Source organism: Anabrus simplex, chromosome 3 (assembly GCF_040414725.1).
Source record: "Anabrus simplex isolate iqAnaSimp1 chromosome 3, ASM4041472v1, whole genome shotgun sequence".
NCBI classification, from domain to species: domain Eukaryota; kingdom Metazoa; phylum Arthropoda; class Insecta; order Orthoptera; family Tettigoniidae; genus Anabrus; species Anabrus simplex.
Genome location: NC_090267.1, coordinates 467,026,899 through 467,042,049, shown reverse-complemented (window position 1 = coordinate 467,042,049; position 15,151 = coordinate 467,026,899). Strand labels below are relative to the sequence as shown.

Here is a 15,151-nt window from a genome sequence, read left to right as displayed (position 1 = left end):
CTGACATACTTCTACAAAAGAGGTGCTCATGGTGGGTATTTCGACCCACAGGCGCACAGCACTGTAAGCGGGCAGGCAGGCAGGCACGTGATGAGCGTATACTACTCAACAACAATGACAGTTGCGTTACAGGCCGTGAAGGTTGGGTGAAGTTCTTCCAGTCACTCTCGATTACTGCAGCGACACCAGAGTTTGAAATAGAGGCAGAAAATAATGAAAGGGCAGAAATCCACGTAATTTTCAATTTAAGTTGTAAGAAATAAGTTATTTATGTTCATTGCAGTTTATGTAGGCTATTTTGACCAGATGCAATAAAGAGTTGAGACTACAACCCCAAATATTTTGTAATGTACGTAATGAATTTCAAAGTTTACTATTACATTTTAAGAGGTTCTTTAGTAACATTTCCAATATAATATAATAAGGTGGATAAGCTGTGGCTTGTGCTTGTTGGGTTTAAATTATCTGATAAACCTTGCCAACAATCCAATCATGCTTACCGGGAATAACATCAGTTAGGTTATTTAGGCTTACTTGAAGGCATACTGTACATCTATTTGGTAGACACATTTACAATCTTAATCTTGGATAGTAAATGTCCATGTCCTCACTCGTGATGAAACTCCCTCACCATTTAGAGGCTAGCTATTATCATCAGATACTTGATATGTTTTAAATAATATTTTCAGAAATGCAATGGACAGGGAAAGCCACACAACATTACAACACTGTGCAAAATCAAGCGGTAAACTTGACAATTTATGTAAATATATTACTTTTTGCTGAATGAACAACAAGGATTTCCCCTTTAAAAAAAAAATGGAAATACTGTCATTCCTATCCAAGGAATTGTAAATCGTAGCTTGTATGCTAAGCTTAAACCTTGTACCTCTGTAATTAGAACGTATTAGTTTTCTTTGAATGTATAAAATTAATATAAGAAAATAAAACTGACTGTTTATATCAAGTGCAACATATGTCAAACTGGAATATCTAGAGAAGATCACTTTTCTTGCGATTATAGCGGGTTTTAAAAAATACTGTACCCCAATCAGCATTCGCTGAGTAGTGGGAGAGAGCTTCATAATCACAATCGAATGTCACTGCTCCTTCCCCTGCAAAGTGTGGTCGCTATCTCGCTTCACTGTGACGTATGCTTGTTACGTAAGCTGCCTGCATTTACAGCAGGCGAGCCCGGCCGCACTGGGCTAGCCCCTCAACGGGCGCCCAGGTGAGCATCTCTGTTCTACAACAAGGTGGCTAACAGAAGAGCCATTACTATAGCCTGTGAATGCACTATTAGATATCTACACACATTCACTGCAAACACTTTGCAGACAGACGAAGTGCATTTTGCTCATGGCACATCCAACATTCATGACAGCCACAAACTGTACACTTAAGTAAGCAACATGCATAACACCGATCTAGGGGCGAGGAATCCCAAAGGGGAAGGGAAGCAAGAGTGACTAATAGCAGCACATCAAACAAAAATGGAAACATGGTTGACCGCCAGTCAAGAGGGGGCTGCAGTAGTAAAGAAGCAAGAGAAGTGTAGAGAAAATCCAAATGTAATTATGAGTCACATATTTGCCCCTGTTGTTTCAGAGGGTGCTTTGTTAACACAGTGAGATTGACCACCCAACATTATCAAGTATTCATCAGGGATGTTCATCCCAAGTTGTTGGATAATGTATGTGAAGTAATTTGGTTCAATAATAATAATAATAATAATAATAATAATAATAATAATAATAATAATAATAATAATAATAATGGCGTACGGCTTCTAGTACCGGGAGTGTCCAAGGACAAGTTTGGCTTGCCAGTTGCAGGTCTTTTGATTTGACTCCCGTAGGCGACCTGCACGTCATGAGGATGAAATGACTGTGAAGACAACACATACACCCAGCCCCCATGCCAGCGGAATTAACCCATTATGGTTAAACCTGGGACCCGTATGACCAAAGGACAGCACGCTAACCATTTAGCCATGGAGCCGGACAATTTGGTTCTGAGAATGAGATTACTACACATTTTGAAGGAAATGAATCTTTTCCAAAGAGATGGGTATGGAGAATATAAAGCCTGGCTTCCATAACTGCTTGTTTTAATGATCTTGGATTTTTACCTTTGGAGTCACTTGAAGGAACATATATACCAGACTGCCATTAACAGCTGAGAAGAAATAGTTGCAATACTTCACACAGTATAGAGAACAGTTGATAGTGCCAACCTCGGTCATGTGCAAGAAGTCACTATGATCATTATACTGAGATGCAAGGTACCAGCATCTGCTGTAATACTGTACAATCACTTCATGTATATTATGATCACTATTTTTCTAATTATGAATTATGAAAGTTTTGCTTCAAAACGCTTCTGTTGCTAATTTTCATCGACACAGGACACCAGGTGTATGCATATGTTTTTGCCAGCTTTTGTGGTAAAGAATTTTCAAGAAAAATTCATTTTTTGTTTATTCAAAATATTGGCCATCGGCTTCTACACACTTCGCCCATCTTTCAGGTAAGTTATGAATAGCATGCCAGAAAAACTGCTTGTCTTTTGCGCCAAACCATTCGTCGAGCTATTTTTCCAACTTCCCCGAAATTGCTGAAGTGCTGCTGCTCTGCGAGCGCGTACCTCACTGATGTGAAGAGGGGGTAGTCAGATGGCGTCAGGTCAGGGAAGTACGGCAGGTGTGGAAGGATGTCCCATCCAAGTGATTTCAAAGCGTCTTTCACTGGTTTTGACGTCCGTTCAAATTGTGTGGGACCCATATACCGTGTTTACTGATCTTCCCCATTGCTCGTAAACGTCTGTTGATTGTTTCTTGGGACACATTTAATGCTTGTGCCAACTGCTGTTGAGTTTCTGTTGGGTCATCATCCAGTAACGCCTGAAATTGCTCGTCTTCGCACTTTTGTGATCTTCTTCATTTTGCCTCATGACTGAGGCGTCGTGACTATCATAATATTCAGCCCTCTAGCCGATGAACCATACTCCGCCATTCTTGCCTACCTAAAGCTTTCAATGTGGTTACTCTGAGAGAACACTGTAGGGGGCCGTTCACCATGTCAATCCATCGCGTTGATCTACCAGAGTGCAATGTCTTTCACATTGAAATCACCACGTTTAAATTGTCAAAACCATGTCTCACATGTTCTAATCGATGGAGCGTGTTTACCATATGTTTCTACCAGCAAACGATGACTTTCCATAGCCTTTTTCTTTTAATTAAATAAGGAAAACAATGTGCACTGCAAATGTTCTTTTTCAGGCACAAACGTCAACATCATCACTGTATGATGCAACACAGACGCTACTGTTTGGCGGACTCAACTTGTGTGTGTTGACAGGTTAATGTCAGATGAACAAACTGACGTGTCAAATTCTTACCCTGCATACTGTTTGCTGGCACCATCTCTAAGTGAAACCAGAAAAGACTTATGCATACATCTGGTATATACATCAAAATATTGCTTTATTGTTTATGTTGACTGCAACAACATTGCTGCAGTAGCACTCTTTCTTTGCTTATATAGGTTTAATGCAATGTACTTTATTTTACTTTGCTTGTCCAATCCTTGTCCCATTGCTCTACGGGGGCTGGGCATAAGGTGAGATGAATCAGTCGTGGCAGGTTTCCATGACCGCATGCCCTTCCTGACGTCAACCTCAGAGTAGTTAATGTGTTGAAATGAATGATGTGATACATTATAATAGGAAGGGAGAGGGTGAAACCTAGTGCCAGCACATAGCCTGCTCCTGTCAAATAGCACCAAAGGATCTGCTCAAGGCTTCACGACCCCATCCGACGGATGAATAACCAACAGAGTCATATGCCTTCACTCCATATGAGCACTGTGGAGAGGTTTGAAATTTAATCCAGGCTTTTGGCACGCAATCTAGTGATTAGAAATTGTATACCACCACCTCCCCTACCAGCCAACATTCTGTAGGTGAAATTTTTTCTACCAACGGGATTCGAACCGGCTAATCACGGTGTCAGACCGTTTACACTTCAACGCCTTAACGATCATGGCCACCAGGTGGGCTTATTGTTTTACTTTATTACATGAAGGAAGGGAAAGCAGCTGGGCCAGATGGCAGAATTTCTCAAACTGCTCAGTGAGGAAAAAATAAAAATGATCACAAAAATATTCAACGACATTTACTCATCAGGTAAAATCACTCCAGAATGGTTAAAATCAGAATTTATTGCTTTACCTAAGAAATCAAATGCCAAAGAATGTGGGGACTACCGTACCATCAGTTTAATGAGCCATCTGCTAAAATTATTTTTTAAAGTGATACACAAGCGGATATACAGTATTTGTGAAGAACAGATAGCGTCCAACCAGTCTGGGTTTTTGAAGGCAGTTGGCAATAGAGAAGCAATATTTAGTGTACAGGTACTGTTCCAAAGATGTAGGGATATCAACTGTAATGATTATCAAAATGTGTTTGATCGTGTGAATCATGAACACCTGATAGACGTACTCAAGAAAACAGGAATTGATGGGAATGATCTAAGAATAATAGCAAATTTATACTGGAACCAATCTGCAGTCATGAAAATAGATAAAGACCAATCTGAGCAAGTGAGAATACGCCAAGGGGTCAGGCAAGGATGTATTATATCACCGATACTCTTCAACCTTTATTCTGAGCACGTATTCAAAGCAGCCCTATTTGATGTAGAAGGAATTTCAGTGAATGGTGTCAAACTCAACAATTTGCGCTACGCAGATGACACAATTGTCTTTGCAGATACGATGGAAGGGCTACAGAATTTATGAACAAAATTTCTGAAACAAGCAAGAGATAGGGTCTGGACATCAACACTAATAAAACAAAATTGATGATCATCAGTAAGAAGAACATCCGAGGCGTGAATCTGTTCCGCAATGGAGCAAGTATAGAGAGAGTTTCACAGTATCCGTACCTGGGTACCATTATTAACGAAGCATGGGATAATTCGCAAGAAATAAAGTGTCGCATTGGAAAAGCGAGAAGTGTTTTCAATTCAATGAGCTCAACCTTCAAGAATCACGACCTTACCATGGATACCAAAATGCGGCTCCTTAGGTGCTGTGTGTTTTCAGTTCTCTTTTACGGTGTGGAAGCATTTGAACTCTGGCTATACAGAAGAATTTTGAGAATATCGTGGACTAAGAAAGTTACAAACGTTGAGGTTCTACGCCGAGCTAACAAGAGACCAGAGCTGATCAACACCATCAAGTGTTGTAAACTACAATATTTTGCACACATCATGAGGAATCAGAAAAGATATGAGCTGCTTCTATTTATCCTGCAAGGGAAAATAGAAAGAAAAAGATCTCCTGGGCGAAGAAGAATTTCCTGGCTCGACAACCTTAAAACCTGGTTTAACAAAACAACAGCAGAACTGTTCCGAAGGTCAATGGATAAAGCCACAATAACCATGTTGATCGTCAACGTCCGAGGCGGACAGGCACGCTAAGAAGAAGACATGTAATTTAATTTACTTTTCATATAAAATATTGTGGCTTTGTCTTTGATGTTTTCTGTAATGAACTTTGTACATTATATACACACAAAAAACAAACATTTTGGCACTGATACTGAAGACAATATGATCTTAAAGAGTTCAGAAGCCATGCAGCACACACTTAACAGACAGCATTTTCATGTCAAATGCATTTGTATCATGGTGTTCAGCTTTACAATGGTGCTACATACTCAAGTTGTGACCTCTATAACTCGAAAACCAGGAACCACTGAACGGTTTTGTTTATACCAGTATGGCTTCATGTTTGATGTTGAATGCCATGGTGTTGTGCTTGTCCACAAAAGACTACTTTCTTCATCCAGATTTTTAAAAATATGACTTCAAGAACTGTGAGCAAAATCAAAATTTACTTAAAATCATCAGTTTATTATAAGAAACAGGAGCATCTTGAATCTGTTTACAAGTATTTCATATCAAGATGATATGAAAGTTAGTAAGGTCTTAACAATATTCTCACCTTGTCCTCAACACTAGTGTTTGCAATTTGTGTGGTGACAAATTCAGCCAACAACAAAGAATAAGTGATGATGTTGAAGGTCACAAAACCCAAAAATGACTTGGAGAGAAATTGAGGCTTTTCCCATCGAACATTCTGAAGATGAAACACCTGAAACAGAGAACAATCCATTTAACACAGTCCAACTCATATAATCACCAGATGTGAAGAATCATTCTCTCTTTCCAACATCAAAAATAATGGATTATTTGAGCTATAACTATTCAGAATAGAAAATATTCCAATACTCTGGGAGGGGGGCACACAAATTCTGCACAAATTTTTTACCTCTCCAAATAACTTATTCACTTTATCCTATAATGTGACCTTTTTTTTTACTGGGCGATTTATCCTTTGTGGGACCATTCACACCTCGTTGTCAGAGTTTTGTAGTTCTTGTATTATACATCTCTTCACATTCCCACATTTGAAAACCAGCCAGGGAGGGGAGAAAGTCAGTAAGAGCTTAACTCTAGGAACATATCCGCATGTTATTTTTCCTGTGTTAAAACTGATCATTAGGTGACTGTATTAAGTATTCATTGGACATAATACAATGTATGGCTCCATTCAGATATTTATTCCCCCCAGAGTATTTATTTGGCCAGACTGAATGGCTCAGACGATTGAGGCACTGGCCTTCTGACCCCTACCTGGCAGGTTCGATCCTGGCTCAGTCTGGTGGTATTTGAAGGTGCTCAAAGAGATTTACTGGCACGTAAAAGAACTGCTGCAGGACTAAATTCCGGCACCTCTGCATCTCCGAAAACCGTAAAAGTAGTTAGTGGAACATAAAGCAAATAGCATCATCATTATTATTATTATTATTATTATTATTATTATTATTATTATATTCCATATTATTATTCTTTTTCACTGCTCCCTTGTACGATGCCCTACAACACCCACCAACAACTCGTCTCAAATCACGCAAACCACCCTGGACCGATTTTAAATTAATTACGTGTTTCGACATGACCTCTGAGTGGCGACAGCGTTGACATGAACATCCACCCAATAACGCTCACTTGGTTCAAGATCCAACAAAGAAGGTTGAAGGATTCCAACTGCCGCGTCAAACCTGGTCGAAGCTGAACCGAATTAGGACGGGTCAAGGGAGGTGTGGCTACATGTTGAAGAAATGGGGTTTCCGTTCGTCTGCTGACTGCGACTGTGGAGCGGAGGAGCAGACAATGGAACACATCGTTAAAGAGTGCCCACTTCGAGCATTTAACGGTGATCTGAGGCTTCTACATCAAGTGACTCCGAGTGCTCTGGACTGGTTGTCAAATTTGGACATTTCCATTTGATATAAATTTTTTTTGTGTACTTGTAAAGCCATACGATATATATATATATACATATACTGCTCCCTTCTGTCTCTTGGCGTCTGGTCTTACAGCCATCTGAAGTTCTCAGTTCTTTCCCATGCTACATTTTAGTTTCTTCATCAGTTCTTAGTAGTATCTGTTCCCACTCCTCCCATGGACACCAATTCCCTCACATCTACCCTCAAACTCTCCTTTAGTTTTACTTTTCAGCATCCATATTGAGAAGGTGGCCAAACCATTTCACTGACTTCTTAACAATGTTATCCACTGCAAATGTCGCTCTAAGATCTTTTATTTCGGCTTTATTCCATACTTTACCTCTCCTGGCCTTGCTAACAACTCAAAATAGGAATTTAATTTCTGAGCCTGTTATTCTATTATGATGGTTCTTTGTTCTGGTCCAAGTTTCTGAGCCATACAAGTACAGCAGGCAGGAACATAGCATATTTATCTGAAGCTTGGTCTTCTGCGACACTTCTTTTTTTTGTATGAAGACTAAGTTCTGACTGAGCTGGTATTAAATGCCATTGGCTTTCTGAACTCTGTTATGTTTAATCATAGCAACCTCAAAAATTACACTACGGATTCCATATTCTGAGATAGAAAATCAAGCTATGTTTTATCCTCGTGCCGATTTCCATCTTCTTCCCGGTCTTTCCCCAATGTATTGAGGTCCGAACTTGATGTGAATTTGGCCCAGTTTTATGGACAGATGCCCTTCCTGATGCCAACCCCATGCAGAGGGATGTAACTCACTATCACGTTGTTTCTGTGGTGGTTTGTAGTGTATACATGAAGATATGTGTTAAGACATCACAAACCCCTAGCCGTCAAGCTACACTCATGCACAGAAATTAAGGATAATGCTGATACATGGTGAAACAACGCTATGGTGGGTGGTTTGCGGTTTCGAATCACCTCGGGGTACGACCATGAGGTGCATTTGACCTGCGGTCGTCGCACGGTGGCGCTGGCAGCAGTCCAAATATGCAAGGTGTGTTGGTGCATGTCAGAGTACGGTGCAGCTAGTAAGTGTGAAGATGTTTTCAGACGTGCTAATGGTGACTGTATGGTGAAAATGGCTCAACGAACACATATTGATGACGTTATCAGGGGTAGAATAATAGGGGACTGGAGGCTGGTCAAACACAGCAGGTCGTAGTACGGGCCCTCCGTGTTCCACAAAGTGTGATCTCAAGATTATGGCAACGATTCCAGCAGACAGGAAACGTGTCCAGGCACTACAGTACGGGACGTCCGCAGTGTACAACACCACAAGAAGACCGATATCTCACCATCAGTGCCCGCAGATGGCCACGGAGTACTGCAAGTAGCCTTGCTCGAGACTTTGCCACAGCCACTGGAACACTTGTCTCCAGACACACAGTCTACAGACGACTGAACAGACATGGTTTATTCACCCGGAGACCTACAAAGGTGCATTCCACTGACCCCTGTTCACAGGAGAGCCCGTAAAGCCTGGTGTCAAGAACACAGTACATGGTCATTGGAACAGTGGTCCCAGGTTCTGTTCACGGATCAGTCCAGGTATAGTCTGAACAGTGATTCTCGCCGGGTTCTCATCTGGCGTGAACCAGGAACCAGATACCAACCCGATAATGTCCTTGAAAGGGACCTGTATGGAGGTAGTGGTTTGATTGTGTGGGGTGGGATTATGATTGATGCACGTACACCCATGCATGTCTTTGACAGAGGAACTGTAACAGGTCAGGTGTATCTGACTTCATTTTGCACCAGTATGTCCGCCTTTTCAGGGGTGCAGTGGGTCCCACCTTCCTCCTGATGGTTGATAACGCACAGCCCCACAGAGCTGCCATCGTGAAGGAGTACCGTGAAACAGAAGATATTCGGCGAATGGAGTGGCCTGCCTGTTCTACAGACCTAAACCCCATCGCGCACGTCTGGGATGCTCTCGGTCGACGTATCGCTTCACGTCTTCAAATCTCTAGGACACTTAAGGAGCTCCGACAGGCACTGGTGTAAGAATGGGAGGCTATACCCCAGCAGCTGCTCGACCACCTGATCCAGAGTATGCCAACCCGCTGTGTGGCCTGTGTACGTGTGCATAGCGATCATATGCCATACTGATGTCGGGGTACATGCGCAGGAATCAGTGGCGTTTTGTAGCACATGTGTTTTGGGAAGGTTTTCTCAACTTATCACCAATACTGTGGGCTTACAGATATGTTTCGTTTGTGTTCACTATGTGCCTATGCCATTAGCGCCAGTTTTGTGTAGTGCCACGTTGTGTGGCACCACAATATGCAATTATCCTTAATTTATGAGCATGAGTGTAGAAGAATGAACCATACACAATTAAAATCCCCGACCAGGCCAGGAATCAAACCTGGATTCCAATGAAGTGAAGGCCTGTAGGCTAACCATTCAGCCAAGGAGCAAGATTTACTGATTTCCATACCACCTTGAATTTCCCACTTAACCCCTTAACTGGTTTTGACGCCTAAAGGCGTCAACAGCTGTTGCACAAGTATTGGGTTTGACGCCTTTAGGCGTTCTTGTACTTCTAAATGTGTTCTTACGTAGGGTTAGCTGCCTATAGGCGTCTGACTATTCTTAATCACTTCTGCCATCTACTATCGTAATTTAAAACAAATTCCATTCATATTAGATGTAATTATTGCTGTCCTATTCATTTTTCTCCTGTCTCTCGGGTAGTTTGTGCCTAGGCGGCAGTCCAACAGCTGTCTCGTGTTGCCTCGTATGGTCCGCGCCAAATTCTACGTAAATAATTTATATGTGTATATGTACATTGAAATAACTAAATTTGTGAGTTGTTATCGTCGTCGTTGTTTTTACTATAATACTGTTGTTCTGTGAACTCTATTGTCCATGTTCTGATAACTTTTTGTAAATTGGTCTGTATGCGATGGTAAACTGTTCCGTGTGATGTGATAATGGCTTGGTTAGGAAAGACATTGAATTATCTGAGAATCCGTTGACTGGATGTAGGAATAACTCAAGAAAAAGTTGTGTTGTGTGCCTGTCAAACCAGAGGCAACGGGAAACTGTCTACTACTGTGAGGAATGTGACGTGGCACTTTGTGCTTGCCCTTGCTTCCGTATTTACCACACTGTGCGCAATTTCTGAATGACCTATGAACCAGAAAGTATGTAGAACCTATTGATGCATTATCTGAAAACTTGAAAAATTTCATAATAATGAAAGGAACACTTTTTAAATTCACTTTTGTATGAACACACTGTGTATATATGTATATTTACGGGTTTACAAGAAAAACGGTAATAACATAATGCTATCGAATTTCTACTATATCACTCATAATTTAAATAAATCAAGTAAAATATTTTTCTATTGAGTATTTATATCTACGCCGGCCCGTGGTGAAGGGGTAGCTTGCCTGCCTTTTACCTGGAGGCCCCAGGTCCGATTCCCGGCCAGGACAGGGATTTTTACCTGGACCTGAGGGCTGGTTCGAGGTCCGATCAGCCTACGTGATTAGAATTGAGGAGCTATCTGACGGTGAGATAGCAGCACCGGTCTCGAAAGCCAAGAATAACGGCCAAGAGGATTCGTCGTGCTGACCACACGACACCTTGTAATCTGCTGGCCTTCGGACTGAGCAGCGGTAGCTTGGTAGGCCAAGGCCCTTCAAGGGCTGTAGTGCCATGGGGTTTGTTTGTTTTTGTTTTTTGTATTTACATCTGCCGCACAATTCTGTACCCATTCCAAAAGTGCGTGTTGCGCTGAATAATTACCCACTGCCTGGTTGATGTTATGAAACTATTCCTCAGTTAAGGGGTTAATCACTTCGTACCCTCTTAATTTCTCTAAAACTTCTATATCTTTATGCTCCCTCTTCATTCCTTTTCCTTCTCTCTCCACTGCTCATCACACCTGTATTCTTAAATACTCTCGGTTTCTGCAAGTCTCTCTCATTCATTCCTCAAATTGCCTCATTATCAGCATTCATTCTCATACATCCATATTTTGGTTTTGCTGTCCTCTTATCATTCTGAACAATTAAAACATAATAAAGGCAACAGTTCAGTCCAGTTTAAGGCCGTAAGCAGTAGTTCAAAAGTAAAGGATAAAGGGAGTGATGAAATAAGAATAAAATCGCAGAGAGCAGCAGTACTCACCTCAGCCCAAAAGCAGACAATAAGTGATGATCCAGACAGCAGGAGAGCATAGTAAGCACTCATCAAACTACTGGACCAGCCTTCTTGAAAGGCAGCCTGAAAAATTAGGAGTGAATTAGAAACTAAAAATAAATTAAAACCATAATTCATAGACCAGGAAAACCTGATGTGGACAGAAGAAACAACTTTGGAATCAGGTTTCACTGGCATGAAAGCTGACCTATGAAACCTGCATTCTAACGGAATCTAACAGTTGAATGCATTTTGGCTCACATGACAAGCTCAGATTTGAAGGGGGAAAATATATCTCAAACAGATTTTAAAAGATTATTTTTACAGTAAACAAACAGGAAATTTCAAAACTCATTAATATGAATCCAAGAACCCCTTTACTAGAGCATACCCAAAATCCATTAAGGACTGAATCCCTATTACACAGACTGTTAAATTTTAAAATAGCCCCCCCCCACTTTTTTTTTGCTTTACGTCGCACCGACACAGACAGGTCTTATGGCGACGATGGGACAGGGAAGGGCTAGGAGTGGGAAGGAAGTGGCCGTGGCCTTAAGGTACAGCCTCAGCATTTGCCGGGTGTGAAAATGGGAAACCACGGAAAACCATTTTCAGGGCTGCCGACAGTGGGGTTCGAACCTACTATCTCCTGAATAAAAATAGCCCTATTTACAATGTTTCAAGACATATTCATAATTCTTTGAAAAAAGAAAATACTACACCTTTTTTAAAAAACAAATCTCCCATGAAATATTCTGTTGATTTCTGTAAAAAATTTCCAAAAATCTTACATTGAAACCACATCATACTACACATTCATTTGACATAACATGTATTCTAATGTCCCTGTAACAGACACCATTAATCTTGTTAAAGACAACCTACACAAATATAGCAATAAGTAGACAGGAAAATTGATGAAATTATGATAATTTTGAAATTCATTCTATCCAACAATGGGTGCTCCATCTTCAGGTATTCTAGCCGAAACTTACACTGACAACAGCTTAAGATAACCAACAACATTAAAGGAATCCCTTTTTAGGTCAGGTATGTCAAGGGCATTTTTTGCAATAATCGATCAACAAGTTAACAGTAGTAATTCAATTTTAGAGCAAATGAATAGACCCCTTAATAAAATTTACATTAGAATCCGAAGTCAACAATTCACCAAATTTTTTAGATCTTGCAATAACCAGAAATAACAAATTTTCTTTTAACATTTTTTTGAAAGCCAACACAAACCATTAACACTATAAAATAAGATTCTCTCCATCCTGGATCCCCAAAACTAGCAACTTTCCTTAGTCTGATCTGTAGAGCTTTCAATATCCCTCTGTCCAATAAGAATGTAAAAAACAGGATCAACACAATTGATTCAATAGCTGCCAACAATGGTTTTTAAAGGAGTTTTCATTATAAAATTATCAACAAAGTGAAATCATAATCTGCACTTAGAGATTTGTTACTTTTACATATAACAAAACATTTTTCATATCACTAACTTATTCAAAAGAAAAAATAACAATATAGTATTTAAAACTACCAATACAAGTTCTGCATTATTTCATAACCCACATAGTATTAATTATAATACAAAATTTTTGAACTCCAGAGCCTACAAGTTAAAATGCACACATTGTGAAGCTAGCTATATTGGCCAAACAGGAAGAAGTTTCACCACCCGTTACCTGGAACACATTAACGCTAAAAAAACACAAATACTCAGCTATGAGTATCCATATGTCAGAATGTAATCAATCTTTTTCGTCAATAGCCAGCCACACTCCCCTCGTCTTGGTAGGTGTGCTTTTTGCCAACTGATGAGCCCAACTTAGCACACTGGGGTGAAACGCTGACAACCAGGAATGAGTTAGCTAGAAATTTTTTCTTTTGGCAATTCGCCTAATCCTCCCCTTTTTTCCCTTTTCTCTTCTACATGCATCAATATCTGCATAAACATCTTTTACCACCACATTAAGTTCTTTCACCATTTCACTTCAAGGTGGTTCTTCAAATAATTGTTTTGAGAGGAGTTCACCCATGGTTCTACTCTTGGCAATTATACAACATATTTCCTGGGAACATTCTGTTGTATTTTTTGAAAAGGTTCAATTGTATAACTATAGCTAGTAAGGACTTTCCTCCAACATTAAAATTAGGTTTTTTATTATGAGTCAATTATATAAAAATCAGCCACAATAAATGTGATTTACAGTTCATCTTAGAACATTCTAACTTAACACGTATACCTATATTTTTAAAGACGCAGTTTATCATATATTGCAAATTCTGTTAACACTATTGCTCTACATGGGCTCGTTTCACTGTTTACCATTCATCAAGACCTTTTCTTCAAAGAATTTTCATGGAAGATGCTGCTATTATTGTGAAATAGGTTTAATTAGAGCATCACCTTATACCACATCGTTTTAACTTGGTGTATATTTTTGTGCTTTTCGAATGGTACTTATTTAACAAGTGAATGAAGATGTCCCGGAGAAAGGGACGAAACATGTTGCACTATATTTTAATTGTATTTTAACAAGCAAATGCATGATTTATATTATTGAAACAGTGGAATATCTCTCAACCACTGTCAATATGAACCTTTAGTCATAAAATTTATTTCATGCAATGTTCTGAAAAGAAATCAAACTCGTGTCATGGGTGAACCAAGCACAACTTTACTGCCTCGGCTGGTCAGCCTCTATATATACAAACAATAATTATGTTACTGCTGTATCTATTTTAGGGCTGATAAACTTTGATGTCAAGCTGATGCAGTTCAGGATTAAAATAAGTTCATATAATAACAATGACAAAGTTGAAGCATAAAACTGAAGTGTATCTTACAGGTGATGTGAAGTAAGCTCCACGAATAATGGCTGCCAGAAAGACGAGAAAATAAAGTAGCTTCTGTGTTGTTACTCGGCAGGCTTTACTTAAGGAAGGAGCCTTCATGCGCTGCCACTCTGCGACAATGCACATCACTAACTGGATCAAGCAAACCAGTGCCAGGAGGAAAAACACTGTAGCAAATGCCACATAATAGCTCAAGTTTGGGACATGGCATTCCTTTCCTTCAAACTGGATCTGAAACATTAATACAGTATACCCAAAACAAAAATATATAAAAAAGGGGAAAATAGAGAAAAATGTATGATAGACAACAAATGAAAAAAATCTACAGACTCAACACATTCCATTCAATTAGCTCAATAAATATACACCTAATGCCTACAGGGAATATTTGTTACCTAACAAACATGTAGGAAAATACAAGAATTGTCTGTGTTAGAAGCATATTTCAAAACAGAGGAATACTACAAAATTAACAATTCCATGAAGTACTAGCATTTACAATGCATCACTATTGATGAGCAGACTAGCATTTACAATGCATCGCTATTGATGAGCAGAAGTACAAAGTTTGGAGCATAAGTAATGGTAATTATTCTTTTACATGAATGCAGCATCTACAGATGTTGAGTGGGGAGTGAAAGGTGCAGTGGAATTTATGAATAATGCGAGTAGGTTTACCAGGTGTAGGATATAAGGCGAGGAAAATGTCAGCCATGAAATCTTTGTGTCACAATGTTTATTCTCAGG

The 15,151-nt window shown here is 39.8% G+C and overlaps 1 protein-coding gene across 9 annotated transcripts in view; it reads right to left on the bottom strand.

Moving 5' to 3' along the window:
- LOC136866529 (uncharacterized) overlaps positions 1-15,151 on the bottom strand; it is a 300,340-nt gene that overhangs the window by 141,171 nt on the left and 144,018 nt on the right. For all 9 annotated transcript variants that reach the window (XM_067143584.2, XM_067143577.2, XM_067143580.2 and 6 more), the window contains 3 exons: positions 14,396-14,635; positions 11,528-11,623; positions 6,015-6,164 (listed from right to left, as the gene is read on the bottom strand). In XM_067143584.2, the coding sequence (XP_066999685.1) occupies positions 6,015-6,164; positions 11,528-11,623; positions 14,396-14,635 (486 nt within the window). The remainder of the gene's footprint in view (positions 1-6,014; positions 6,165-11,527; positions 11,624-14,395; positions 14,636-15,151) is intronic.